The following is a 25,089-nucleotide window of genomic DNA, read 5'->3' as shown; positions in this document are numbered from 1 at the left end:
ATAGATTTGTGAGGCGATGCTGACCGGAGGAGATTGGAATCAGTACTCAGGGTTAGGCTTGTGCTCTATTGTTGGACACATAATCTCAAGTAATCTAGATCGTGATTTTTGTAAGTCAGGATAATTATAGGGCACATGCTCTCATTCAAAATGAATAGTGATAGTGAATATCTTAAACTAGAAATCCTTCCCACATCCAAAACATTAAAGGTAACAATTGCATCTCTCTCACACCAATCAAAGAGCATTGTCGCGTCCACGAATGAGTGTATCAGTGTTCAGTAAGAAGCCAACTTTTTTTAAACCCATTAAACGAATGTAGTACTGTTTTGAATAACCCCTCTTATTTCCCCTCCTCTCCATTCTCCTCTCATACCACGTACCCATACGTTCGAATCCTCCAATCGGACCATGCAAGCCTCATCTGCATAGCCAAGCAAGCAATACTAGACAATCTAGAGACGTCTTGCTCACACCTATGGGGTCCTCATACAGGATCCTAAGGCGAACTATCTGTTCAGTTTGTCGAGCAGATACATATCCGTGGATAGGTACTCTGTGGTATCCTATGATATGAAACCATATCTAACGAGTTTTCGTAGACATAGTGATGGATTGGAAGGTCAGACTTTTGTAACGCTTTTTAGCCATCGCTCAAAGTTAGATTTTCCATCGCTTCAAATAATTCATCTTGCTTCTCCATCTCACGATATGTCTTTTTTATCTCGCGGATACTATCACGACGTCTAATATAATCGTTTAGTTGTGGCAGTCCTCCCGCGCCCCGTCCAGGTCGAATAGACAATGGATTTCCGTAGCAATCAAGAACCTGCTCAAGAGCTTGGATGGGAACCTCGTAGCACGCATCGATTTTGAGATACGAGTCTAGATGCAGTGTAGTGAATTGCCGTACCCACTGTCCACAAGAATAGCCCGAGCTGTTGCGGAGTTGAATTTGTATCGGATAAGGTTTTTTGGGCGTGGGAGCAATAGGCACGTATTCGTGACCGTCTTTGACGGTAGATGTAATCTTAAGATGTCAGAGTTAGTACTGGCGAATGAGGAGGATGGATAACATACCGTCATTACTTTTACATGGTTCGGTCTACCACGCACAATACCGAGACAGATAACCATGTGCTTACGCACAATCTTTGCAACGTTGTCATCGAGAGTTATGCCCAAATGATTGAGCTCTGAGTCGGGAACGAAACTGTAAATCTTCCCCTGTACTAGCTGAGGTTGAACCATCTTATCGATGGAAATTAGGGATATACTTGACAGAGCCGTGGGTTTTCAATCGAAAGAGTATTTATGGCAATTTTTCTATTTTTGAACTGAAGAGATGGAGGTTACTCTGAACAATCGAAAAGGGTTGGAAATCAGCTCATTATCTACTACTGGTGGGTGTCATCGCATGTACTTTGCCGTCGCTGCGGCTGGTTGGCAATCGCTGATTGGACCCAAAATGCGAGCTACCACACTTCTTATTTTGGCCATGGAACGAAAGATTCGTCGAATGCAAGTTTTTGATCACTTTTACTACCTGGGTGCAATTTTTTTCTTCTGAAAGTCTCTTCTCTCTACTATCAACACAACTTAATGGCGACTCTTATTCAATCCCGAAGATATCTCAATTTACCATGTTAATTTGCTTCAAATTTGAATGAACTGTGTGCTGTTCAATAAGCTCGTTGAATATGCTAGGTGAAACGTTATCGATTCATCGATTCTGAAATATACACGACTGATGAACTATACGCACTTTCGCTTGCCTGCTTTATATTTGCCACTGAAGTTGTGGCGTAATTATATTTGTTCTGGATAATAGTGTTTTGGAGAAGGAGGGGACGAGTGTGTATTTGTGGGTCGTCTGTAGTATACGGGACTGGGCTAAGTAGGAGGGAAGAAGATGGGAGGATTCGATAATCACTGCTTATGCTTGATCCATTTGACGAGAAAATTCACGAAATCTGAAGTTATACCTATCTCCAAGACTTCAGCCTAGTATCTATCAATACTACCCAAGAAAACAATTCACCATATTACACACTTCTGTGCTGCTTTTTCCCCTTCTTTACTTTCTCAACCTCAATCCCGCTCTCACTCGCTTTCCTCTTCTGGCCCCTAGCAGCCCAATTTTTACCCATCCTCTCCTTCTCTCCCTTCCCAAGTCCCCTCACCAGCAACTGCCCGGTATACACCGGATCTGGATTTCTCGTATTCCTACTCCCCCTTGATCTCACCGCTTCTCCCACCTTCTGCATTTCTTGAATCGGACTTTCCTGCGCTATTTCCACATCTGGTATCTCGTCATCTTCGCTTTCCACCAGTGTTTCGACTTTATACGGTGAATCATATTCTACGCTTTCTTTTCCATGAACCTTCTTCTTCGCATGTGCTTTGGATGTAAGTCTAATTGTTATCGAAGGAGCGGGAGAGGGCGATGGAGCTGGGCTTGAATCCATTTCTTGACGAAGTGACTTGTTGTGTTTAGGTTGCGGTCTGGGGGGTTTAGAGGTCTCTAGTTCTTTTTCTGAATATTCGGAGTCGGAGCGTTGAGGATGATGGCGTGGATCTCGCGGGATCTTTGTGATAGGTTTCTTTTTGGACATCTTTGATTTGGGTTCAACTGCAGGAGGTGAGATTACGGGTTGTGGAAGTTCAATATCCTCCGTCTGTGTTTCTATATTTGTGGAAGTAGGCGTGTCTGTTTGTGTTTCCGCATTTTGATTATGCGTGATACGCTGCAATTCTACTTTTGCCTCTGCATCTTCCAACTGTTTCTGTAAATGTTCAATCTCTCCAATACTTTCCCCAGCAACGACTTTCCATCTCGTGATCTCATCTTCAAGATCAGACAATCGTGTCGAAGTCTTCATTGATATCTCGAGAAGCTCGGTAACTTTTCCTTCGCTGGTTTTATGTAGTTCGTGAAGTCTCTCAATTTCTTCGCGGAATTGTTCGTCTTCGTCTTCTCTCAACAAGAGCAGTTCATGCAACCTCTCTATTTCCACTCGGTATTGTTCTTCCTCTTCATCTCTTAACGTCTTGAAGAATTCAGCTGTTTGTGTTTCACGGGCTTTGAGAAGATCTTCCAGTCTTTCAGTCTCGGATTGCTGAGTATCTTTTTCCAATTGCAAATCTCGAATTCTCTCTTCGCCCCTCCTAAGTTGTTCTTCGAGTTGTGTTGTTTGCGTCTCGCTGGCTCGAAGAAAACTTTCTAATCCATCGGCTTCGGCTTTATGCTCATCCTTCTCGCGGAGCAAGTCTCGTATTCTTTCTTCGTTTTTACTTAATTGTTCCTTCAATTCTGCAATCTTCGCGTCCTTTGTACCTTCACTCTTCATGTCCTCTTGTGTCGAATGCAAAAGCTTAGCAAGCGCTGCTTCTCTTTCTTCACTCTCCTTTAACATTTTCTCAAGACTCTCAACTGCCCAATCACGTTCTCCGTCTTTCTCTTTCCACTCATTCATTCTAATTTTCAATTTCTCCCTTGCATCTCTCAACAATCCTTTCAGATTATCCCACGCGACTTTTTGACTCAAGGGTCCATTCACCAAATCCATACAATCCTCCAATCTCCTCGTCGCTATCTCTGCCTTCTCCGCCCTCTCTGCTGCTTCCATCTTCTCTACCTTCAATCCCTCCTTTTCATCTTCCGCTTCACCTTCTGCAACATCATATCTCTGACATATAAGCTCCACTAAATCATCCGTATCTTTAAGCTGAACCTTCAAATGCGCAATGACTTCCGGATCAGTAGCGTTCGGATCGAGAGGGGATCTCTTTCTATTCAATTTTAAAGATTCAACTTTAGGGTGCGTATTTGATTTGTTAAAAGATAACCCCATATATTTATCCAATCTCTCTTTCGACTTCTTCGACTTCTTCTCCGCAGATTTGATGTCCGATTGAGCTTTATGAAGCCGTTTTTCCAATAAATCAATCTTCCAATGGAGTCTCGCAATCGTTCCTTCATTCTTCAAGTCAACATCTGTAATAGGAAGTTCAGGTTCGCGATCGGGATGTTGTCTCAGTGTGTATATTTTCTGCTCTAGGATTTCATTGTGTTGCAAGACGGTCGTTAAACATCCCACAGCACTCTTGGTAAGACTATTCCTCTGTATTGTTTTATCCATCAGTTTTCGCTTCGTTTGGTAGAGTTCGATGAATGCTCGAGCCAATCTTGCGCTCATCGAATCATCGTGCACATCGCCAGCAAGGTCTTCATATTCCATGTACTTCTCTTCCAGGAACCTTTCAAGAGTCTTGGTCTTTTCTTTCTCGTCGCTCAATTCACGCTGGCATTGCCGGTACTTTTTGGTCATTTCCTTGCATTGTTCGTATTTTTCCTCGGTGGGATAAACGTTAACAGCGAGTTTCTGCGATAATTGATCCATTAGTTCCATGATGGATGTGAGATTTTTCTCCACGTGTGATTCCTCTATAGCCATGTCTCTTTCCCTTTTGCACCATTTGAGTTCAGCTCTGACTCGTGTTAACTCTCTTTCCGCATTGAAATCGTCTGTATTCTCAGCAGTACTGAATGCCAGTTGTTCTCTCAATCCTAATGGACCATCAATTTCCTCTTCTAATTCCTTTATTCGCTTCTTATGAAATTCCCGCTCCTTCCGCAATTCCGAGACTTCTTCGGCATCAACATCAGCACTGGTTTCTAGCATTTTCATCACTACTTTTTCCGCCTCCTCATACAATCTTTTGTAATCCTTCGTAGCATTTTCGTTTGCATCATGTTGAGCTTGTGTGAGTACAAAATCCTGTGCATCCCCCGTACCTTTCCCCTTCTCCTTGCTTCTCAGACCCGCCAATACCTGCAACTGTTTTTCGAGCTTTTGATTTTGTTTTCGTAGAATCTTGCGTTCCTTATCCATAACATCAAGCAATACCATTTCCTCTTTCCTCTTGGCCTCTTTGCGTTCACGATATGCTTCGAAATGAACGGGTGTCAAACTGAGGATTGCGCGTGTTACATGGGACATGTCGTGATAATGTTCGAGACGTAGATCCCTTCTCTCGAGTTCTTTGATGCGGTCGACAAGTCGCTGGTAGTGTAGATCTTTGTCTTTTCGATAACTTTCCAGCGATGTGTCGTTTTCGTCTCTTTCGATACTTTCTTTTAGATTTTTTTCTTCTTTTTCGGTATCTAGTTCTTCTTCTTCTTGCTCGGAATCATCTTCTTTCACCTCCACTTCTTTTTCTGAATCTTCGTGTTCTACCGATTCGGTGGTAGAAGACTGTTGCCTCAAAGGAGAGGGGGCATGCAAGATTCGTTTACTGCCTTTGAAATTAGCACTACCTAAGCCTGGACTAGCCTTGAATCTACCAGGAGACAGCTCTGTGTTTTGCTCCGGTGTTTCTCGCAGTGATTCATCTCCTTTTGGCGTAACCTCCTTCGGCGGAGTACCCATGAAATTCTCCGTCAAGATCTCCAATTGTTGTCTCATATCATCTCTTTGTGCCATCAACACATGAATTTGTTCTATGAGAGCCAGTGTTTGTGCACTCGCTACTGGTGGCGTCTCTGAGACTCTCGCTGAACTACCCCTAGCTTCTTCCTTTAAGTGCTGTATATGAAGTTCCTTTCCCCTAATAACCTCCCTTGCTTCCTGAAGCTCCTCTGCAATCATGTTTCTCTGCTGCTCAAGAGAAAAATCACCTGTTTCTTCTTCCTTATCTTTCCTCTCCTTCAATTTTTCCAACTCTGTTTTCATCTGAATGGCCATCTCCCGTGTTTTTGTAACCTGCTCTTCCAATTCTTTAGTCTTCCTCTCTGCCTCCAACTTTTCCCTCCTCAACACCTCTAACTGTCCATCAATTTCTCTTGTGGCATATTTTTCCCCTTCGTCAAAAGCCTTATCCCTTTCGTCTCTCACCTGTTTAATACGATTTAATCTTGTTTCCGACTCCTCTTTAGCCTCGAGAAGCATACGATTGAACGTTTCCAGTCTAATACGAAGAGATTCATTTTCTCTCTGACAAGCTTCAAGAGGGTTTTCTTGGAGATGCCGGATATGTTCTTGGGTAAAACCAGAGTGGTCAAAATTGTAATCCGACATTTCATGAATGGCGAGTAAATATGAATGATTTCTTACGAAAATTCATCTTTTCTCAATAGACAATAAAAAATTGCGTTCGAAAGCTCTGAGAATTTACCCAAGTAATGACCCACGATAATCAAAGAAATTTGTTGACCAATTGTAGATATTCAAAATAGGTGGGTGTGGGATTGTGAACAAAGTGGGACGACTCCTTTGTTCACTAGCGAATGTTGTAGCTGTTTCCAATTGAAGCAAATTACACTAACAAAGGCACAACACATGGGCTGAGACATAACAATTAATAATTATATATAGAAAGAAGTTACAATTCACCGGGAATTGCCTGGTTGGAGAATTGTTGAAAATTTGGCAAGCATTATCTTCCAGATACCAAAGAGCCAATAAGATGGATTTAATCGATAAATAAGTATGAAATGAGATGAGACTAGTACAAAATTTTATCCTAAAAATACAGAATGCTTTCCAACAGAATGAATACGTCGAGGCAGACACTCGTCCTCACAATCCGGTGACTATGGGCACGATGGGCATTTAAGCCTTCTGAGCAGCCTTCTTGGCATTGCTTGGAAGTACCTGCTTGCTTACACCACTTGGACCATCAACTTTAGGAGCATCAAGAGGTCTGTTAAGTCCGACACGATCTTGAGTGTTGTAAGTACCGATTCCACCATCTTGGTCTGCCTCAGTAATAAGTTCCTTGCGACGTGTATCGACGAGAAGACGGATGAGATCAGGTCTCATGTAATGGCCACCGAAATCCCCGAGAGCCTTTGGGAGGTGCGATTGATCGAGATCGATCTGAAATTTCGTTAGTATGGATTCCTGATTGAGCGAATGCTTTATATCTTACCTCGACGAACATCAAGCCCTCAAACTCTTCATCAGCCTTAGCAAGGCATTGTCCATCAGGTCCGAAGATTCTGCTGTTGCCGTTGTAAAGGTTGTGATCCTCACGCTCAACTCCAGGTGGAGTGCACTTGTCGACCCCTTCCTTGGAGATGCGTTGGAATGGTGCGAGAACGTAAGTTGCAGTCTCAATGGCGTAGGCTGGAGAAACAATATCGGAGTTGGGGTTGCTAGTGTTTGTCCATGGATCTAATGGAGTGCGAGTCTCCTCGTGTGGGTAGATTGGCCAGCCGGCAATGTGGACCTGAAGAAATGTGAGAAACAATTTATCAATGCACCTGCAAATGTGATCTTACCTGTTCTCCCTCGGAAACGTTCATTGCCTTCAGGAATGGGTTCATGTTCTCCCAGCAGTTCAGTTGTCCAACTCTTCCAATATCTGTCTGAACAACACTCTTGAAGGTATCTCCTGCTCCATCGCCGTAGACAAGCTTCTCAACGTGAGTAGGCTTGATCTTTCTGCGGTGGTTGAGAACTTCTCCGGTTGGGGAGATCAGGACCTGAGAAATGTACAGAGTTGCGAAGTCGATTTCACTGTATCCCAGTGAAACATAGATAGCATTTTCGCGGGCAGCTTCACGAATTCTGCGCATCTCATCTGAGTCAGATGCAAGACTGTTCTCGCGGTATGCCTTGAGCATAGGGAGAGATTGTTGGTAGTTGACCTTCCATGCCCAGTATGGGTAACCAGGAATCCCTATGGGTGCGTAAGTAAATTGGAAAGAACGAGACCAGAGCTAGATTTACTTACAAACTTCAGGGAATGCAACGAGTTTGCAACCTGCCTTTCCAGCTTCGTTGATCCAGTGAATGGTCTTCTTGACAGACAATTCGAGATCGAACCATCCAGGCTCAGCTTGGACAGCTGCGGCCTTGTACTTCTTGATTTGAGCAGGCATTTTGGTATCTGATGAGATCACTGTTGATTTTTGATTTTTCGTTGCTGTTTGCTGTTTGCTATTGTGGAATGATGAGAAGATTGTGTGATAGAGAGAAGAGAATACTTGGATGAAGTCGAGTTCTTATACAACTCAGAAGTTACACCCAACACAAGGAAACTGTGATTTGGATCTCATACATTCCGATCATCATACGATTAGGTTCAAATCCCGCCCCAAAATTTGTGACAGTAATACCCAAGAGTGATGAGGGGCAGAAACATGAAGACGTCGTATGCAGGAGGCCTTGTAACTTTACGAGTATACTGTAAAGCATAAACATTTATAACGACATATAATGAAGTTGTTTCTATAAAAGCTGCTTCATGCAACATCTCCAATTTGGAAGATTAGCTGTTTGAACCCGTTTTTGATGTATATCGGTGGATGCTCGGAATGTAGTAATCGCTTCAAACATGCTCCCCGTATTTCTGGATCTCCCGTAACGGTTCATCCCGAGATAAGGAAACCGAAAGTCGGGACCATAAGACAAGACTTACTGAAAGCAATTTCAAGCCATCTAGGAAACCTGACCAAGTTATGAATGTACATATACATATATCTGAATTGTTGAAGCAATTGCCTCAAACCCCAACACTAGCTGGCGTTACAACAGGTCTTTGTTCACTGCGATAAAATTTTAAAAGCACCTGCGTAAGATAGAATGGAGCACATTATAGATCACCTAGGTATAGCCTGCAAGCTGACGATTATGATGCAACACGATGTTGCAGCACATCTGGAATTTCAAATCCCGAAATGATTACCCTATGCAAACGCAGCAATCATACGATCGGATCGCAATTGACCCCGCACGATCAATAATCAAAGTTCGCCAAGTATATGGACTCCAGGAGAGACGAAATTCCGATGATACCTGAGAAGAAACTCCTGCTGTTGCAGTTGAAAAATTACGCAGATATTGAAGACTTTAGTATGATTATGTAATCGAAGAATGCAGTCAAGAATGCCGAGGACCACCCGAGATCACGAGTAAATAGCGGATGGCATCGGCAACCGACCTCAGGACAGACACCTAATAATCATAATTGATTCGCAGAAATGTTTGACAACTTGTAACGGCGACTATAATTTACGAAGAAAATTCACAGGCAGTCAAAATGGTAGGGAATGATGTGTAAATGAAAATACGACATAATAGCTGACCTCAAATCGTTGAACAAAGGGAACGTTTTCAAAGAAACATCGACTCGTTTTGATTAATTATCTCATAGTTATCGTGTCTATATACAATGTGGAGCTAAGAAATACAGTTGGGGGATATTAAGTGAAGCGTACAGGATGCATCTATTTCATGAAACCAGCCTTTCCATCACCGTCAGCATCGACCTTTGGGTTGAGCTTGTCCATCAAGCTAGGCTTCTTATGAGACTCGGTGGAGGAGTGGGAGGTGGTATGGTGGGCAGTGCCAGCAGTAGTAGAGGCGACACCAGTACCAGTGTGAGAGTGAGAACCATTGAGTGCACCATTGTGTGTACCAGTGTGAGCGCCAGTGTGGATACCCTCTCCCTCAGTCAAAGAGGTAGTGCCTCTGGCACCCTCGCCTCCAAGAGTGCCGCCAACAGACTTTGGCTCACCCTTGAAAGCATCAGTGCGCTCCTCACGACCTCCTAAGGAGCCTCCTTGAGCTCTGAACTCGCTCATGCTGACAGCTGGAAGAGCGGTGGCAGTGTGGTGCTTAGCCTCGTTTTGGTGAACCTCGTGGACTGGGATGGTGGTGTGGACAACGGATGGTTGAATAGTCTCCTTCTCGATGACTGGTTGAATGGTCTCGTGGACGTGGTGATGGACATGCTCACCAGCAACGGTGGCACCTTTGGCTGCGGTGTGTTGAGTCTCTCCGACAGTTCTGGTGTTCTTGAATTGAGCTTGTTCAGCAGCGAGACGTTCCTGAATCTGGTTGTCATCTCCGTGCTTGATGTTACGGTGCTCAACAGATCCAAGTTGATGGGTGTGTTGCTCTGGAAGGACTTCACGGTCTTGGATGGGCTGAACTGAAGTGTGGTGGTGATCTTGATGAACCTCACGGTCGATAGCAGTCGTTGCTTCTTCGTGACGGGTCTTGGTTATGTGCTCATTTTGGACAGCTGGGTTGATAGTCTGCGATAAATCATTAGCACTTTCTGGGATGCCGACTGAAGGGCAAGAACTCATACCTCGTGAACAGTGGTATCATGCTTTCCATCCTTGGAGAGGAATTCACTGACAGCTGACTTGGCACGATCCATTTTGATTTGATAGTGTATGTGAAGGTGATTAGGTGTTTGTTGGGTATAGTTGATTGAATTAGAAGATTGTTGATTGTTGATTGTTTGATTGTTTGTGTTGAAAAAGAAAACGAGATGGGAGGACAGTCTATCACTTATAGTCCCGAGAGCCTCGAGATGATAGCTCCTCCCCCGCACCTAGCACTGTCTACATCATCATACTAGGTACAATAAGTTTTACTTTCCAGATTCGGATAGCTGTGTCTTGCAAATACCTGATTTTATGAGATCTGGAGGATCCGTCACCAAGTGGCTGTGCATCGATGCTGAGAAAATACCCGCGGAGGTTCGTATGGAATTGCCTGGTCCTTACATGGTAGACAAAGGGTAGGAAGATGTGCCGGGAGGTCAATTGGCGCTACTTACGCACTTCTTCTCCACTTTTGAATCATATTGTAGCAACATTCCAGATGTTCTTTTGGTAATTGGGTACCGGTCTTTGTCCGACAAACGTCAGAATCCCATGTTAGCATCTCAAGTATGGTATTGGCAGTTTCGCAAAAGTGGATTTCGGTTGTTGCGCGAGTAAAAGCTGAAGGAACTATGATTTCCATTTCCAAAACAGCTGAAGTGAGAGATGGTTCGTGAGATAGCGTAATGTAATCATTGCTCATACTAGAAACTTTATTTGAGTTACGAGTTCTGAGAAGAAAGTCTAACCACTAGTTATTTGTGCTGTGGCTTCTTGATGCCATAAAAGTTGCAAGATTACCAAGATTTTAGTTTTTTGAGTACCAACAGAGCCAATCATCTATATTGAGAGTTGTTGAGTTGTGCGTTGTAGCTCACGTTCAGAGACTCGTACCAATTTACACATTGTTAGGTTCTGAAGAAATGTTAATTACTGAATGTTATTGATGGTTGTTGATTTTACCATGATCGATTTGATGGGAAACTTAAAGTTGCATCATTGTGCCCCGCATCGGATTAAGCCGCAACACGGGAAAGGGGCGTCCGCTGTACAAGATTACTAAACAACGTAACCATTCCAAGTGGCTAGGTGAGATGAGCTCCGCTTCCTTGCTTCCTTGTCAACATTTCAATACTTTTCCAAATATCAAATGATTTGCATTACACGTGGATGTCTGCCGCAGTGGACCTGGGTTATGATCGAATAACGTACATATCACATACAACAATGTAACGAAAATCAAGGAAGTCGAAGTTCTTTACACCGAAAGTAGGTAAGTGACCGATTAGCCAGCATTTCCATATGTGAGTGGACGGAGATCTAGTGTACTAAACGATCTAGCTTTTGGGTCAAGGGGTCCATGCCACGTCGCTTCAATGAATCAACGATCTCTATTCCAAAGTTCTCATGGGTTTAACTTCTAATGGAGTGGTTGACTAGAATCAAGCAAATTATTTCCCTTGCCGGCACATTAAAATCTTGGAGATCGAGTGAACATACAGTTGGTAACGAATTGAGTACGGGCTGAAATGGAAGTTCGCCGACATGTTATTCTATCCCTGCTGTGCTTGCCAATATACTTTAGAGCTTTCGTCTGTAAAATTGATTTTATGTTGATGTTGTCGTTGTCGTTTGTATCGTGCTTTGTTACCATTACGAATACCAAGTAACGGGATTGGGCAAAAGAGATCGTCACAAGCATTTCGAAGATCCCCTACCGGTAAAGCTATCTCCGAACACCGATTGTTTATTTGAGACATCCTAGCCTATCAATAGCTTTCAGAATTAAAGATTGGATCTTGATATGATCATCATCGACATATGATGCTCAAAATTCAAGAGGAAATCAATGTTCAAAAGTAAAAGTTTCAGATTCACCAGTTACCGAAACTAAATTTAGACACCAGCTGTCAGTTGATAATGTACCAAGATCTTCCAAAGCATACGATAGCGATGATAGCCGTGAAGGAACGAGTAGAGGCGGTGGAAAGACTTGTACCCAATGTGAATCAGCAGAAGCTCCCATAGTTACAAAGCGTCGACAAGGCACTACCAAATCCAAAGAGCATGATGAGAAATTCAGAACGGCTCAGCCGATAGTGATATCCAGAACTGGTGAAGAGAATTCTCTTTGCGTATGATTCCTGTGTTTGTGCAGAGGTCTCCTCCTTTCCTGCGATGAAAGAAATCTAATGTTTTGCGGTCGCGGCCTCGCCCTATCTCTGTCGACTGTTCTGACCCAAGAGACACATTGCCGAAACTACCCAACTCGACCTATTCTCTTCAAGCGTACGAATCTTCATCAATGCCTGTATCAATGCCTGTACAGTCTGTGCAAAATCATAAACGGCACTCATCTCATTCCTCTAATGAATACATCGATGTCTTAGATGCGCATGTCAATTTGAAAGGTGGACGAGAGAATTCCAGAAATCGAGCGATGACTGCTGGAGTAAGAATTTATGGGGAAGATGTAGTAAATCGAAATTTGGCCATAGTGGAAAATTCTCAAGCAGATCCTAGCAATCTTCAATATAGCTATTTGAGATCGAGATATTGTGGCGTGGCTGAGACTGAAGTGTCTAAGCATCTAGACCTCCGGAGTTCATTCCTAAAAATGACGACACAAAGACACCCCAAAAAGATCCATCCTACGTCCAAAGTGTATCAGAATCTCTTTTTTCCCTTACCGGATCTCCACCAGAGACAATATTGGGTTCTGCAGAATATCCTTGTCCCACTAGCACCTGCCATAGTAAAGATGGCACGGCCTCTAATAGTCATGCGAGTAACTTCGATCGTCATGAAGGAGATCTAGAAACATTACCATACATTTTCGAAGCCACACACTAAACTTCATCAATTCGAGAGGCTCGTCGTCGAGCATTTGTTTCTACACAATCGCATCCAATTTCTCCAGCATCACATCGTAAAGCATCAAATATTATCAATTCGTCAAGTAGCAATTTTCCAATGAAGGAGACACTGCGAACCAATTCGGTGCGGGATCGAGACACTTCCCACTCAACCTCTACTACCACTTCGGCGAGGCACACCCACGATTTGTCTTCAGAAAATGGCGTCTCTGATAAAGTCTCTGACAGAACTCCTCGATCAATGCCATCTCCATCAAAATACGCTCCTTTTCCTACAGACAAAAAGGTAGAGACTAAAGGCAATGGAGATGACATGCACGTCAATGGTACCAAATTCCCTATTGAAAATGGACAGAAGCATGCGTCCTCGTCAATGCCTGATCATTTTGGGATGAATGGCTCATACCTTATTGGAGAACGGCCGGAGCCCATAGGCCTTGAAGGTGTGGTAGATCTTAACAATACTGTGGATACTACTGTACACGAAAAGGTTGCACCCGGTACATACAATCCCTCCCTTGCTCATCGCCATTCAAAGTCAAACCAGTTATCACCCTTGAAACTCAATCCCTTACTACCAGATTCACCTGCTTCACCATCTTTTGTCCGCCCAGAAAACTGGCCATTTGTATCTGCAGGATCTACAGTAGATAGGAGCAGAAGCTGATTCATCTTTCTCATTAGCTGTTGTTCATGAACATATTTTGCCGACTTCCCACGAAATTATAACGAAAGAAATTCATCGAGAAATCCATCAACATCATTGGTATCACCGAGTTCTTCCAGTTATCGATACCGAGGTCTTACCAGCCAAACATTACGTTTATGGCGACGATGGAGACACGCTGGTTAGAATACCAGAGTCGATGGTACGGGGTCATACCATCACAGGAACCTATACTAAAAACTGGTCCATTGTACATCATCAACCACAAACTCCAGCTGAAGATCCCTTCGACTCTCCACTGTTCGGAGTCGAACCAGAATTACCAAACACAAAATACACAACACACTTTCAACCAGACTCGAAAGGTGGACTTCAGTGGTCTCATATACCCGGCGAGCCTGTGAAAGTCATGGAACGAGAGTATATCACCGCAGAAGGTTTCCCCCGCAAGGAAACTTGGTGGAGGTATCCACCTGTTATGGCGACTGCTGCTCAGGAGGCCGGTCTAACAGTACCTATGCATTGGAGTCATGTACCAGTTGGAAAAGAACACACTGTTCAAGAAACACCAGTATCGACCTCCAAAAAGGAGAAGAAGATTAAGGAACTTCGTGATTTGGAACATGCGCAAGCAGCTGAATACAACAGCATCGATCACATCGATTCCAATATGCAAAAACTTCGCGAGCAAAAACTTTACGATGGTCTTTCAGACTCGGATTCGAAACATGCCCGAGAGCTCAACGGTATGCAATCACGTTTAGTCCCAAGAAAACCAGTTGCAAGTCAACAAGCATATGAAAGACCACCAACTAGAGATTCAGGGTATGGTGGCTTGGATGGCTCTCCTTCATCTGCTGGAAGAGGCCCATCGCATTATAGAGATACCTCAGGCTCGAGTATATCAAGTGTTCTAGGTAGAGTACGAGGCGAGGACGGAATAAAATCTACTCCTGTAGATGGAGAAGCTACCAAATACTTACAAAGAATGAGAGAAAAGAGACGAAGCTCAGGTGCTTCTTCAGGCACTACGTCTAGGTCTTGGGGTAGAAGAAGTGAGGATTTTCAAAGAGGTCCCAATTTTACCTTGCCCGAGAGGCCAAAAAAGCCCGAACATCATTTTGGTGCTCCGACGGCGTTATGATAAATATTATGGATTGGTACAATTAAATGCTTGGGGCTGGGTCGTAGAAACATAAAGAGACGCGTTCATTTCACATTTGTATATTAATTATCACAGAAAGCCTGTATAAAAGCGAAAATAGAAAGTTATGTAATTATTAGGAGCTGTATTCGCTGGCCACTATTTCCTTCATCGTCGATTTCCTTATTTTTGCTCAGAAAATCATCAGCGACTATAACCAATCCTCACAATCCACATTTTAGCATCGAAACCTCAGCTGGTAACTAACATGTACCAGGTACCTACCCGTAAATACACCCCATTTTTACCCTTTGGTCGCCGGTCGCTAAACAAACAAATAAACAAAACCCCCGCAGATCGCCACTAGGTCATGATCGACGCATCTAGACTGGAACTGGATGGTCCTAGACTCGGAGCTAAAACTAGCGTATCAGCCACATCTATGCGAATTGGGCTTAGGGATCTAGGTTCAATTGATGGGTCTATGACTTCATTGTGCTTAAGAGGCAGGCGAAATGGGGGACAGGAAAGAGGAACGAGGAATGTGGAAAAGGGAAGGTTCATGTGGAAGTGACAGGGAAGATCCGCTAGGGCATTGTTACGACTTAGAGACTCGTATTTGCTTGTGTGTGCGTGGTTGTTTGGGTGAAGTTTGGTGTGAATTGAAATGGGAATGAGAATAAGGACGTTGATAGAGTTTGAGGTCTATTTTATATACGAGATTCTCTGAGTTGGAAGAGCCTCGTATATCAACATTGAAGTGTCTCCGCAGGGACGAGAAAGAGAGCTCGGAATTGATTTCTCTCAAATGGTTTTTGTATTTCAATTATTGCTTTTAATATGTACATGAAAGGTGCTTTGACAATGTTACGAGCTCTAAAACAATGGAAAGGTACATTCACGATTTATTATTGTGAATTGTACAGTTTTAGTTGGCGGGTGATTGATGATGTTGATCGATTGATGAGATTGTAGGGTTTACTTCCGGCTTCCTATTTCGTCTCTGTGAAGGATGCGAAGATGTTCCTGCCTAGATTGGTTTGGGATAGCGGTGAGATGAAAGCTTGGAATGTGTTGATCGGACTGAATGGAATGGGAATCTGAGATGAGTTTTAAGCTTCGTACATTTGGGTTTGTGTGTCTGAAGAGTCGAGTTTGGAGGAAAGTAGATTCGAAGTTGATGAGTGTCATGTTCTGGATAAGGTAGGTGGCGATGTGGCCAGGCTATGAGTGACCGCTCTCTAAATTTGATTTTGAGCTTTGTAACTCGTGTTGCGGTGAGATTTTGGATTGCGAAAGGCAGCTTGACAGGAAGAGAAATGTCGGATGAGCAGTTGTATGCACGTGATAGTTTACACGGGAATATCACGGGCTTATTGGCCAGGTTAGATGTCCTTAATTACGAAGTTGAGTTGAGAAGGGCCTCAAAAATGTCTGTTCATGAAATTGCTTTGGGAGAGTTAGGTCTTTGCAGGAGGAAAGCGCATTAATAAAACATATCTTGACGTTCAGACAGTACTGGAAGTGATTATAGCTTATTTATGCTGCATATCATGCCTTGAAAACGCCGGAACTGCAATCAATCAACATTGTTGATGAAGGATTGTACAGAAAAGACTGATGGTTTGGTGGATGACGATGCAGATGTTTACTGGAAGATCATCAGGAGGAATTCGCATTCATCAGAGTGCATTTGGCAGACCATTTGCTACTCGAAAGCACTGACAAGAATAGGACAACACGCTCGAAAAATACAATTGGTAGAACTAAAATTTTCTTCTTTTCTCATCCTCCATGATATTGACGTGAGAATGATTCATTCGATCCAGAATTCGTAGAATAGATAATATCTATCTGAAGTTTTCTGACAGGATACCTCATTTTTCCATTTTGTGTTGGGAAAATAGCATCATCTCGTCTCGAATTTCTCAGCTGATGGTTTTCTTTTCCAAGAGAAGTACAGTAATTAGGTCTATCTCTCCTCAATCTTATGATGAGTTTACTTGATTGCACGTATTGAGTACGAGTAATAACAAATATTCTCAAGTTGAGAAGTTAAAGAGCTATAAGTATATCAGATTATGAGATCCTTCGATGCTGAAGTCTATCTTCCGATGATTCTTGGTCACACTTGAATTAATTCCAACATGTTCAACGCAAAGTATTCATCGGGCGATCGATTCTTGAATGTTCCACTTCGTGGAGATACTCGAATAGTATCTTTCCATTCCAAAAACACATATAGCTGGAGTTTCGCAACCGAATATGATGGATGGTTAGAGAACTAACATCTAGTTTCAAAGTAACGGATTATCCTTCCTCGCTCTCATTGTTAAGTCTTAATATAACTTGCTTAGAACAGCACAAGAGGAATGCACATTATAAGATAAGCAGTGTTTCATATAACTACGATGAAAAGGTATATCGTGGCGTCTGTATAAACCAGAGAGATATTAAACGAGAATTCTGCGGCATTCAAATTAAAAATCCTCATAAAAGAATTACTTATCACCACTTCAAAACATACTGTCTAATTATGCGACCATAGAAACTTAAGCTCACAATTGTAAACCCCTATTTTGTATTTATACATCTAAGAAAATATACTGTCTCAGTAGCAGATCTCTTTTCTAACCCAGAACTTGCAGATGATAATTGAGAAGTCACTTCAGTAACTCAAAAAGAACGGAGAACTTCATTGTGTATGTTGTGTAAGCTTTCGCTTCGAAAGGGGCAATGGCATAATCACTTGACATCAATACTGATCATTCACTTTCTGCAAATAAACACCTCGATTGTTTTCTGTATCGGGTTCTTCAAATTTCTATTCCATGAGATCCCCAGACACTTGAAAATTCCCACTCACAACCTCTCTTTTGCCAGCAAGCCTGGATGACCAGAATCTCAACTGTTTTACTTTTTCTCTTCCTCTTCTTTCCCCTTTTTCTTTCTTTCATCCTGCGCTGTCTTACTTTCCTCGTCCTCCTTCGCCTTCTCCTCCTTGGCCTCCTCCTCCTTGGCCTCCTCCTCCTTCGCCTCCTCCTCCTTCGCCTCCTCCTCCTTCGCCTCTTCCTCCTGGGCCTCTTGCTCAATTATTCCTCTCTCCTCCTCATCAGACAATCTCTCTTCACTCTTCATGTAAGTTTTGATTATCGATTTCATTCGCCTCGGTTTATAAATCCTCCCGTCATCAAGCCCGCTACCCTCGGCCGCAGCTCTTTTTGTCATCTCGGCCGCCATTCTATCGGCTGAGTGGAAATCTACATTCTCGCTCCAGATTCTGATGAATAGATTCCTCTCGAGCAGCGTAAGGTCATTCATGACGAAATGAATACGTGCGTGTGCTATGAGCTTTGTCTAAAAGGGTGATACGGTGTAGAAATTGATTTCTCTGAAGCATAGGGATATCGAGCCATGATAACACAGAGTTTAAGTAAATCTGAGAGAACAAGGTGATAATTCTGGTCAAAAACATATGGCAGAGTCATTGTGGGTGTTGCTTTGTTAAGTTGTTGTTTTGTAACAAGACAACCTACTTGCTGAATCTATTATTTGAAGTTTGGAAAGCACAGTCAACTCAATATTACTGTTTCATGCCTCATGTAGTTCAATTGAATGAATGGAGCAGTTTTAGTTCTGAATTTTCTTTATTGGAGTCCTTACTTCTGCTCCAATTACTTCATTAATATCCTTCCACTTTCCCACCAGAAATTCACATCTCGGGCTGATTGAAAGAGTTTGATTTTTACATTGTCAAAATCAGGACATAAAGATCCGTTCCCCATTATCTAATTTTGATCTACACAAATCCACTTAGAATTACCCACCACTGAGAGCTTCTTTCATCCCAGTCCCTCACTCAGTGGATTTTTGTGACTCTCTTTCATCAATTGGGTTTTTTGAGTTGAGAGCATTGGCATGTCTCGGGTATAAAAAAGGGGCAAAATGGATTAGGTTTCAAAGATATTTTCTAGAGTCTGAGCTTTACTGCAACGCAGTACTTGTGCTTGCATTTTGCTATAAATGATAAACCTTGTGGTATTGATTCTTCTCTATCACTAGATATCCTTTGTTATTCTCTTTTAAAATAGGTTGTTACATGAGTTATTGTCAAAATCAGGGAGCCCGAACAGTCAAAACTGCTGCAGATTAGTTAAACATTTCCTGTAGTTAGTGTTATCTGAAGCGATCAAAGCCACGAAGGAAGGAGATGTAAATGCTTGCTAAACTAAATTTCTTTGATCATCTACTAGATCGTTGATAAATCTAGGAGAAAATGTTACACCGTAGAGTCACCGGAGAGTAATATCTTGGAGGTAGGATTATCCTAGGATTATTTCTAGTCTACGAAGTGGGCATCGTTCCATCTCTTTACAGGTTGCCAACCCTTTCCCCTTTTTTGACGTATTCTGACCAAAAAAACTTTAGTTACTAAGCCTCATTCACATAGATTCCGTAATGCCATTTTCCACCATATTCTATTGATAAAAGATAAAAACAGTATACTTGGACAGAATCGCTCCAGAAAATTAAATTGACTAAACATGAGGAAGATTCCCCATAAGATTCAGTGCAGGAGTTCGATACACTCCAACTGGTACATGGCGCAATGAAATGAAAGATTCTATAACGATATACATACGAGCAGCAACATATGCTGCTCCTCCAAGTCCAAGAACCAACAGTTTGATGTAATGGAAGGACGACAACAGTCCGAGGACAGTTTTTTGAATTTTACCTTCAAACTTATAGCCATATTCACCTCGAAAAACTTCCCATTTATCAAGTGGGGTACTTCTCATCTTGAAAAAGCGTGCAATCTGTTTGTCCATATACTTCAAGAGAGACCAGGCACCGAATAGCCCGGCGGCAGCAATCAGGTAATAACATGATAATTTCCAGAGAAATCGCTCGATCCTACTTGGGAACAACATAGTGAGGGCGCCAAGATGAACGGACCCGTATAGCGCCGGAATTATAGCCATGGCCGCAGAGAGATATGTAGCTTCGTTTTGCGCGCTTTTGAATATTGTACCACTCATATTTGGAGCCTTCAATGCAAGAGGTGTCTTCATGCCTTTTGCAAACTTAAATGTTGGCTTTAACGAAGCTTCAATCTTCTCATTGAAAGAAATTTTATTGCTTTTGCACGGCGTCCCTTTAAGCTTTGATGATTGCGAGGATTCCTTAATGTATTTTGCAGCCAAGTTGAGCCTCCTTACATCATTGTATGTGAAGGATACTTTAATAGACCTACTATCACGTTTTGTGTTGTGGCGCATTTTACCCGAATCATGGTTTAGGCCGGGACCAAAGCCAGACTTCAATGACTGGCCTGTGACCATGGTACAAACTATTGGTAAATCTGTAGCCGGCTTGTATTCAATGCGCGTTTGGCGAGCCCTACATGATTCGGGGAGGCTCTTGATCTCCTCTTCTGATTGCCTAAAATGAGTGACAATATCACCGACTTCCTGCCATTGATCGGAAGATTGATAGTCCGATTTGGAAGCAGGAGAGATGATCCCGATGGCAGCAGCGTCGCTAGAAACAGGATTTGCTGATATTTGCTGATTACTTTGATAAATTCCCATCTCAGGTTCACCATATACGTAGTCAGCTGGCTTTGTACTATCATGGGTTGTAAATCCATAATGATTTGATGGCGCTATGTCGTACCATTTCTTTCTTGGGTGAAGTTCAACTGAGCGAGGTCCTTTCTCGGCTCCTAGTTGCAGCATAAAGGCTAGATATTTCTCATCCGCTTCGTTGAACTTCACAACGGTAGGTACCCCAACACTGAGTGGTTTCGTAGCCCAGAGTATATATAAAGCTAGGGCGCATACAACATGGACGATAGTATGCACTTCGAGCATAGTGGTAGGATAGCCCGAACACTTTCGCTCAATTGCTTGACCAATGCTCCAGATGCCTTGTAGAAATGCCAGCATCTTTCCAAGTAGGTCTGATTTACTCTTGTCTTCAATCTCTTGTTTATCGACATGTGGCGTCAAGCCGACACTAGATAGGAAGAGGATACCGTCGGTGGTGAAGGTTACAGTTTTGAGAACGTTGTGAAGATGGCTAACATCTGCAGCAAATCCGCCCATCATCGTGTAATGAGCATATACCATGTCCAAATTGGGTTTCGCAGTAGCATTGCTTGTCTGTGTGGTATCAGTGCTATACTTTTCATAGATAGAAGGGTAACCAACCTTCTCTTCTTCTTGAGAAACCAACTTCTTAAGAAACTTGCGGCCAAGATAATATTGTTCAAAAGCAGTGTATGCGACGATTTCTGGAGCTAAAAGTGCAATCATAACCCACTTTGCTTTTCTTACCCAACCAAAATACGCTTTTTCGCGAGTAGGTGGAATATTTAAGTGAATTGCTGTATATACGCATGCGACTAAAGTCCCGACACAGCTATATAGCAAGCTCCAAGTACCTCTACCATCAGGTTCTGAAACCCAGCCAGGAGCAACATCTGCCCGTAAGGCTGTGATATTGACATTGCTCGAGCTTGCACTAGCCACAGGATATGCGTTTACCGGGCTGACATATGAGGTAAGTATATATATGAGCAAAGACATTATTGAATTTAGTACTATAAAGTTTGATAGAAGACCCTTTTTGGGAACAACGAACTTGCCATGACAAGCAGATACGGCGATGGTGGGTATTTTGCGGCGAAATGTCGAGTCTGTATAACGTTCACCGAGCCCCATAAGCGATTGGAGATACACCGACATTGACAGAGGCTTAGAACCGGCAACCTGCACATGTATTACCATCACTCGATGAAATGAGAGGCCTGAAATAATTGATTCTTACAGGCATCGTCGGCGCAGCTCTGCTGTGTCCATAGATCATCCTGTTGGTGGTAAATCCGTGGTTCTGTAGGAAAACTCGCCGAACCGCGTGATTTTCACAACATCTGCTTGCATGAAGAAGAATACCATGAGTCTGACACCTAAGGCTTTCGTTCAGATCTATACTTACACGCTCTATACCGAAGATGGAAGTTGCCCTGGCATCTGCATTTGGGTAGATGAAAAATTATGCATCTGATTCACATCAGACGTTATGGAGCCGAATCAATCTATCATTTAGGGTTGAGATAGAGTTCTGATCTTCAAGACACCAGACTGGAAATCTCAGATGTCCAGATTCCTCCAAAACAAGTATATATTTGTGGATCAGAATGAGTAAACCACTCCGAAACATTTTCTTTACATCATCTAGCCAAAGCCTGGTAAGAACAGTAGGTTATTCGTCGAACAACTAGACTTCAAAGGTCTCTCGTCGAAATTGGCCGGGTGAGAGAATTGGATAGCATAGAATAGCTACTCGTTTCACCACGTCTCGAAACCCCGTTGACCAGATGGAGCTGGAAATTCCATTCTGTACAGACTGGTAATTTCGGACAATAGATAATGGTTGTTCGAAAGACAACCAGACAGCAATGATCTCTAATACAATCTTGCCAAGTCGAGAATACCTACTTGGTACGAAATCAGAATTGTTCACCTCGTCTCATACCAGAAAACGTTGATTGTTTATAGTTAAGGCTCTCAGTTTGGGTTTCTGACGGAAACATGTGAGGAGTAGATTATTATTTTGAAGATTGAGACTTCATAGCCTTCCATCGGCTCTCAATCGGATGCAACAAATGATAGGAATATGTAAAGTAGATGCAATAAGTGTCTTGTTATCTCATCTGATGCCATTTTACTAACATTCCCGAATTCAATATACCCTTCAAGTAGAACGGCTCACCAAGTGCAGTCTTGCTTTGTGAAGTTACTCCCTGCTAAGCTGCTCCGCTGAAGTCTGAGATTCTATGAAGCAGATTGCTTGGAAGGAAAGTCTCATAGTCAGTCATATTGGGGATGTAGAAATTTTGTCATTCGATGACTTATGAGGCATTAGCTTGCAGCCAAAAGACTGTTTTCCTGCTTTGATGTGCACATCATCAAAAGAAAGCAGAAGTGCGTTTTGAATCCAGCTTCACGATAACAACTCATGGACTAGGGAAACCTGCAGCACCGATTTATTCTCGAACAGCTCTCGATTTTACTATCGTAAGCTCCTTCAAATAGCGTTGGAAATCATTGTTATTTTCTTTCCAAAAAAAGATGACGTTCAAGCTTGGGGAATTATGCACAGTCTTGCTTGACCTTGACACTGCACTTACAGCTGCTGAAGGATCATCGCCCTGCTAGTGAATCAGAAATGACAGATCTCTATTTGGCTGGATGTGGCTGACTGACAATAAGTCATGCATATTCTCTTCGACAGATTATCAACTCAAGAATAGACTCTTGCCGATGAGCAAATCCAAGAAATCTCAAGATAATTATTGTCTGCCCCTTTCTCAAATTCTGTAACGAATTTAATAAAGATGATGCTTGACATCATAATGCACTAACACCAAAGTAAATTCACTGACCCCTCGGGGCCGAGAGACCCTGTAATGCTTCAAAAAATAGTCTCCACCTCGCTAAACGCCATCCGATATCGTTACATACTGATAATCTGATAACCTCTCCGTCAAAGCTCAGCTGTCCCTCTTTCTTTCCTTTCCTCCCAACATACATTTTTCAATTCAAAATGTCGTTCTTTAGTCCCCGTCGTGCTGCTCTTTTGCTTTCCATTGCAATTGTATGCGTATATGCTCAAGGCCATGCTACATCTGTTGCAAGCATGAGCTTGCCTGAAATAGAGGAACAACTCCAAGTAAGTTCTCACGATATTCTGCCTGGGCCCCATCTAACCGACTTTACTCGATAGCAATGTCCTCTTGTGCAAGATCTCAACGCATATAAACAAGTCACGTCTCCGATTACTTCGACTCTTACTTCTCGCATATTCGCAGTTCTTTTCCCTTCCACCCCAGCTGTCAATGCACTTCTAGCAACCCTTTACATCTCTGGACCCCCCAACTTTCTCCTCGCATTATGTCCACCAAATATCGATCCTTCTTCTCTCTCCGTAATGGTAGCATTTGCAGTTGGCGGTCTTTTGGGTGATACATTATTCCATCTTCTTCCCGAAATCTTCCTCGGCGAGGACGCCCATGAGAATGTGCGCTTCGTGTTGGTTGAACCAAATCGCAATTTATTGTTGGGAGTCGCGATTATGGTTGGATTCGTTACATTTGTTGCTATGGATAAAGGACTAAGAATTGCTACTGGTGGACAAGGCCATGAACACTCGCATAGTCATGGTCATGAGAGCGAGAAGGAAACTTCTGCTATTTCAAGCAACTTGGATGATACACATGCCAGAAGTACTAGATCAAGAAAGAAGGATAGCGGAAAGTCAATTGTTGAGGTTGAGAAGACTGAAAAGGAGATCAACTCTAGTGTGAAGCTTGCTGGATATCTTAATCTCATGTACGTTTCTTCGCAGAAGAAAATGAGGAGGCCACTGCTAATTATATGACAGCGCTGATTTCACTCACAACATTACCGACGGTCTCGCCATGTCCTCTTCCTTCTATGCATCCCCAACGATTGGCGCAACAACCACAGTTGCAGTATTCTTCCACGAGATTCCTCACGAAGTCGGTGATTTTGCTCTCTTAATCCAATCTGGTTTCTCCAAACGTGCAGCCATGGGGGCACAATTCGTAACCGCACTTGGAGCTCTCCTCGGCACGGTCATCGGCATCATGATCCAAGAATATGGTTCAAGCACAGAAGAAGGCGGTATTGGCAGGTTTGATGGCCTCATGGGTACAAGTTTGGAGTGGGGTGATATGTTGTTGCCATTTACAGCTGGAACATTTTTGTATGTGGGAACTGTAGCTGTTATTCCGGAATTATTGGAGACTGGAAAGGATAGGGGCCTAGAATTGACGAAGACGCTGAAACAATTCATGGCTATGGCAACGGGAGCCGGAATTATGCTTTAGTAAGTTTTTGGTCTTCCCCTTGTTTTGGTACATTTACTAACCATTCATAGCATTTCTTGGTCATAAAACCAGTACATCTACGAAATATCATGATTAAAGGGGCTTGATTTGCTTGGAATACATGGCATGGCTTCGGACTTAGAAGATTTCGAGACACCATATACGTCGATAGAAGTTGTATGAGGGATTTAGTACATGGGTAAAGCTATCGCGTTAAAAATATAGACATATCATGGTATCTGAAGTCATAACTTTTGGGTCTCGTTCAAAATAGACGTAAGGTTCTGACACCCAGATGCAGCTGTTCTATGACTGACCATTTGATGTAATGCAACGCCAATATTTTTTTCCGATCCC

The 25,089-nt window shown here is 42.8% G+C and overlaps 8 protein-coding genes across 8 annotated transcripts; 2 read left to right on the top strand and 6 right to left on the bottom strand.

Moving 5' to 3' along the window:
- Nucleotides 1-145: 145 nt before the first annotated feature.
- Nucleotides 146-1,438, bottom strand: EAE97_010913 (uncharacterized protein). Its single transcript, XM_038881428.1, has 2 exons — nucleotides 1,081-1,438; nucleotides 146-1,030 (listed from the first exon to the last, which is right to left on the bottom strand). Exons 1-2 carry the CDS (start codon nucleotides 1,249-1,251, stop codon nucleotides 644-646), a joined length of 558 nt encoding a protein of 185 aa, XP_038727818.1. The 5' UTR covers nucleotides 1,252-1,438; the 3' UTR covers nucleotides 146-643.
- A 607-nt stretch (nucleotides 1,439-2,045) lies between these two features.
- EAE97_010912 (uncharacterized protein) lies at nucleotides 2,046-6,080 on the bottom strand (the record flags this gene model as incomplete). Its single annotated transcript, XM_038881427.1, has 1 exon — nucleotides 2,046-6,080. The coding sequence occupies one exon, from the start codon at nucleotides 6,078-6,080 to the stop codon at nucleotides 2,046-2,048; it is 4,035 nt and encodes a 1,344-aa protein (XP_038727817.1).
- Nucleotides 6,081-6,614: 534 nt separating this feature from the next.
- EAE97_010911 (uncharacterized protein) lies at nucleotides 6,615-7,888 on the bottom strand (the record flags this gene model as incomplete). Its single annotated transcript, XM_038881426.1, has 4 exons — nucleotides 6,615-6,881; nucleotides 6,934-7,233; nucleotides 7,286-7,686; nucleotides 7,741-7,888. 4 exons carry the CDS (start codon nucleotides 7,886-7,888, stop codon nucleotides 6,615-6,617), a joined length of 1,116 nt encoding a protein of 371 aa, XP_038727816.1.
- A 1,347-nt stretch (nucleotides 7,889-9,235) lies between these two features.
- EAE97_010910 (uncharacterized protein) lies at nucleotides 9,236-10,176 on the bottom strand (the record flags this gene model as incomplete). The annotated part of the gene is made up of 2 exons (XM_038881425.1): nucleotides 9,236-10,048; nucleotides 10,105-10,176. 2 exons carry the CDS (start codon nucleotides 10,174-10,176, stop codon nucleotides 9,236-9,238), a joined length of 885 nt encoding a protein of 294 aa, XP_038727815.1.
- Nucleotides 10,177-11,950: 1,774 nt separating this feature from the next.
- On the top strand, nucleotides 11,951-14,813 carry EAE97_010909 (uncharacterized protein; the record flags this gene model as incomplete). Its single annotated transcript, XM_038881424.1, has 5 exons — nucleotides 11,951-11,985; nucleotides 12,027-12,261; nucleotides 12,312-12,914; nucleotides 12,998-13,502; nucleotides 13,687-14,813. 5 exons carry the CDS (start codon nucleotides 11,951-11,953, stop codon nucleotides 14,811-14,813), a joined length of 2,505 nt encoding a protein of 834 aa, XP_038727814.1.
- A 2,913-nt stretch (nucleotides 14,814-17,726) lies between these two features.
- Nucleotides 17,727-18,134, bottom strand: EAE97_010908 (uncharacterized protein; the record flags this gene model as incomplete). The annotated part of the gene is made up of 1 exon (XM_038881423.1): nucleotides 17,727-18,134. The coding sequence occupies one exon, from the start codon at nucleotides 18,132-18,134 to the stop codon at nucleotides 17,727-17,729; it is 408 nt and encodes a 135-aa protein (XP_038727813.1).
- A 1,217-nt stretch (nucleotides 18,135-19,351) lies between these two features.
- Nucleotides 19,352-21,406, bottom strand: EAE97_010907 (uncharacterized protein; the record flags this gene model as incomplete). Its single annotated transcript, XM_038881422.1, has 1 exon — nucleotides 19,352-21,406. One exon carries the CDS (start codon nucleotides 21,404-21,406, stop codon nucleotides 19,352-19,354), a length of 2,055 nt encoding a protein of 684 aa, XP_038727812.1.
- Nucleotides 21,407-23,426: 2,020 nt separating this feature from the next.
- Nucleotides 23,427-24,798, top strand: EAE97_010906 (uncharacterized protein; the record flags this gene model as incomplete). The annotated part of the gene is made up of 4 exons (XM_038881421.1): nucleotides 23,427-23,552; nucleotides 23,607-24,211; nucleotides 24,264-24,731; nucleotides 24,783-24,798. The coding sequence occupies 4 exons, from the start codon at nucleotides 23,427-23,429 to the stop codon at nucleotides 24,796-24,798; spliced, it is 1,215 nt and encodes a 404-aa protein (XP_038727811.1).
- Nucleotides 24,799-25,089: the final 291 nt, after the last annotated feature.

Source organism: Botrytis byssoidea, assembly GCF_014898295.1.
Source record: "Botrytis byssoidea strain MUCL 94 chromosome Unknown BBYS_031, whole genome shotgun sequence".
Taxonomy (NCBI): Eukaryota; Fungi; Ascomycota; class Leotiomycetes; order Helotiales; family Sclerotiniaceae; genus Botrytis; species Botrytis byssoidea.
Note: the sequence above shows the minus strand (reverse complement) of the source record. Positions and strands in the feature narration are given on the sequence as shown.

Bases quoted from the DNA above. Each gene is read 5' to 3' on its own strand.
- EAE97_010913 (XM_038881428.1), bottom strand. From the start codon at position 1,251: ATGGTTCAACCTCAGCTAGTACAGGGGAAGATTTACAGTTTCGTTCCC. The intron at 1,031-1,080 runs GTATGTTATCCA...TGACATCTTAAG, and splicing joins ACCATGTAAAAGTAATGACG to ATTACATCTACCGTCAAAGA.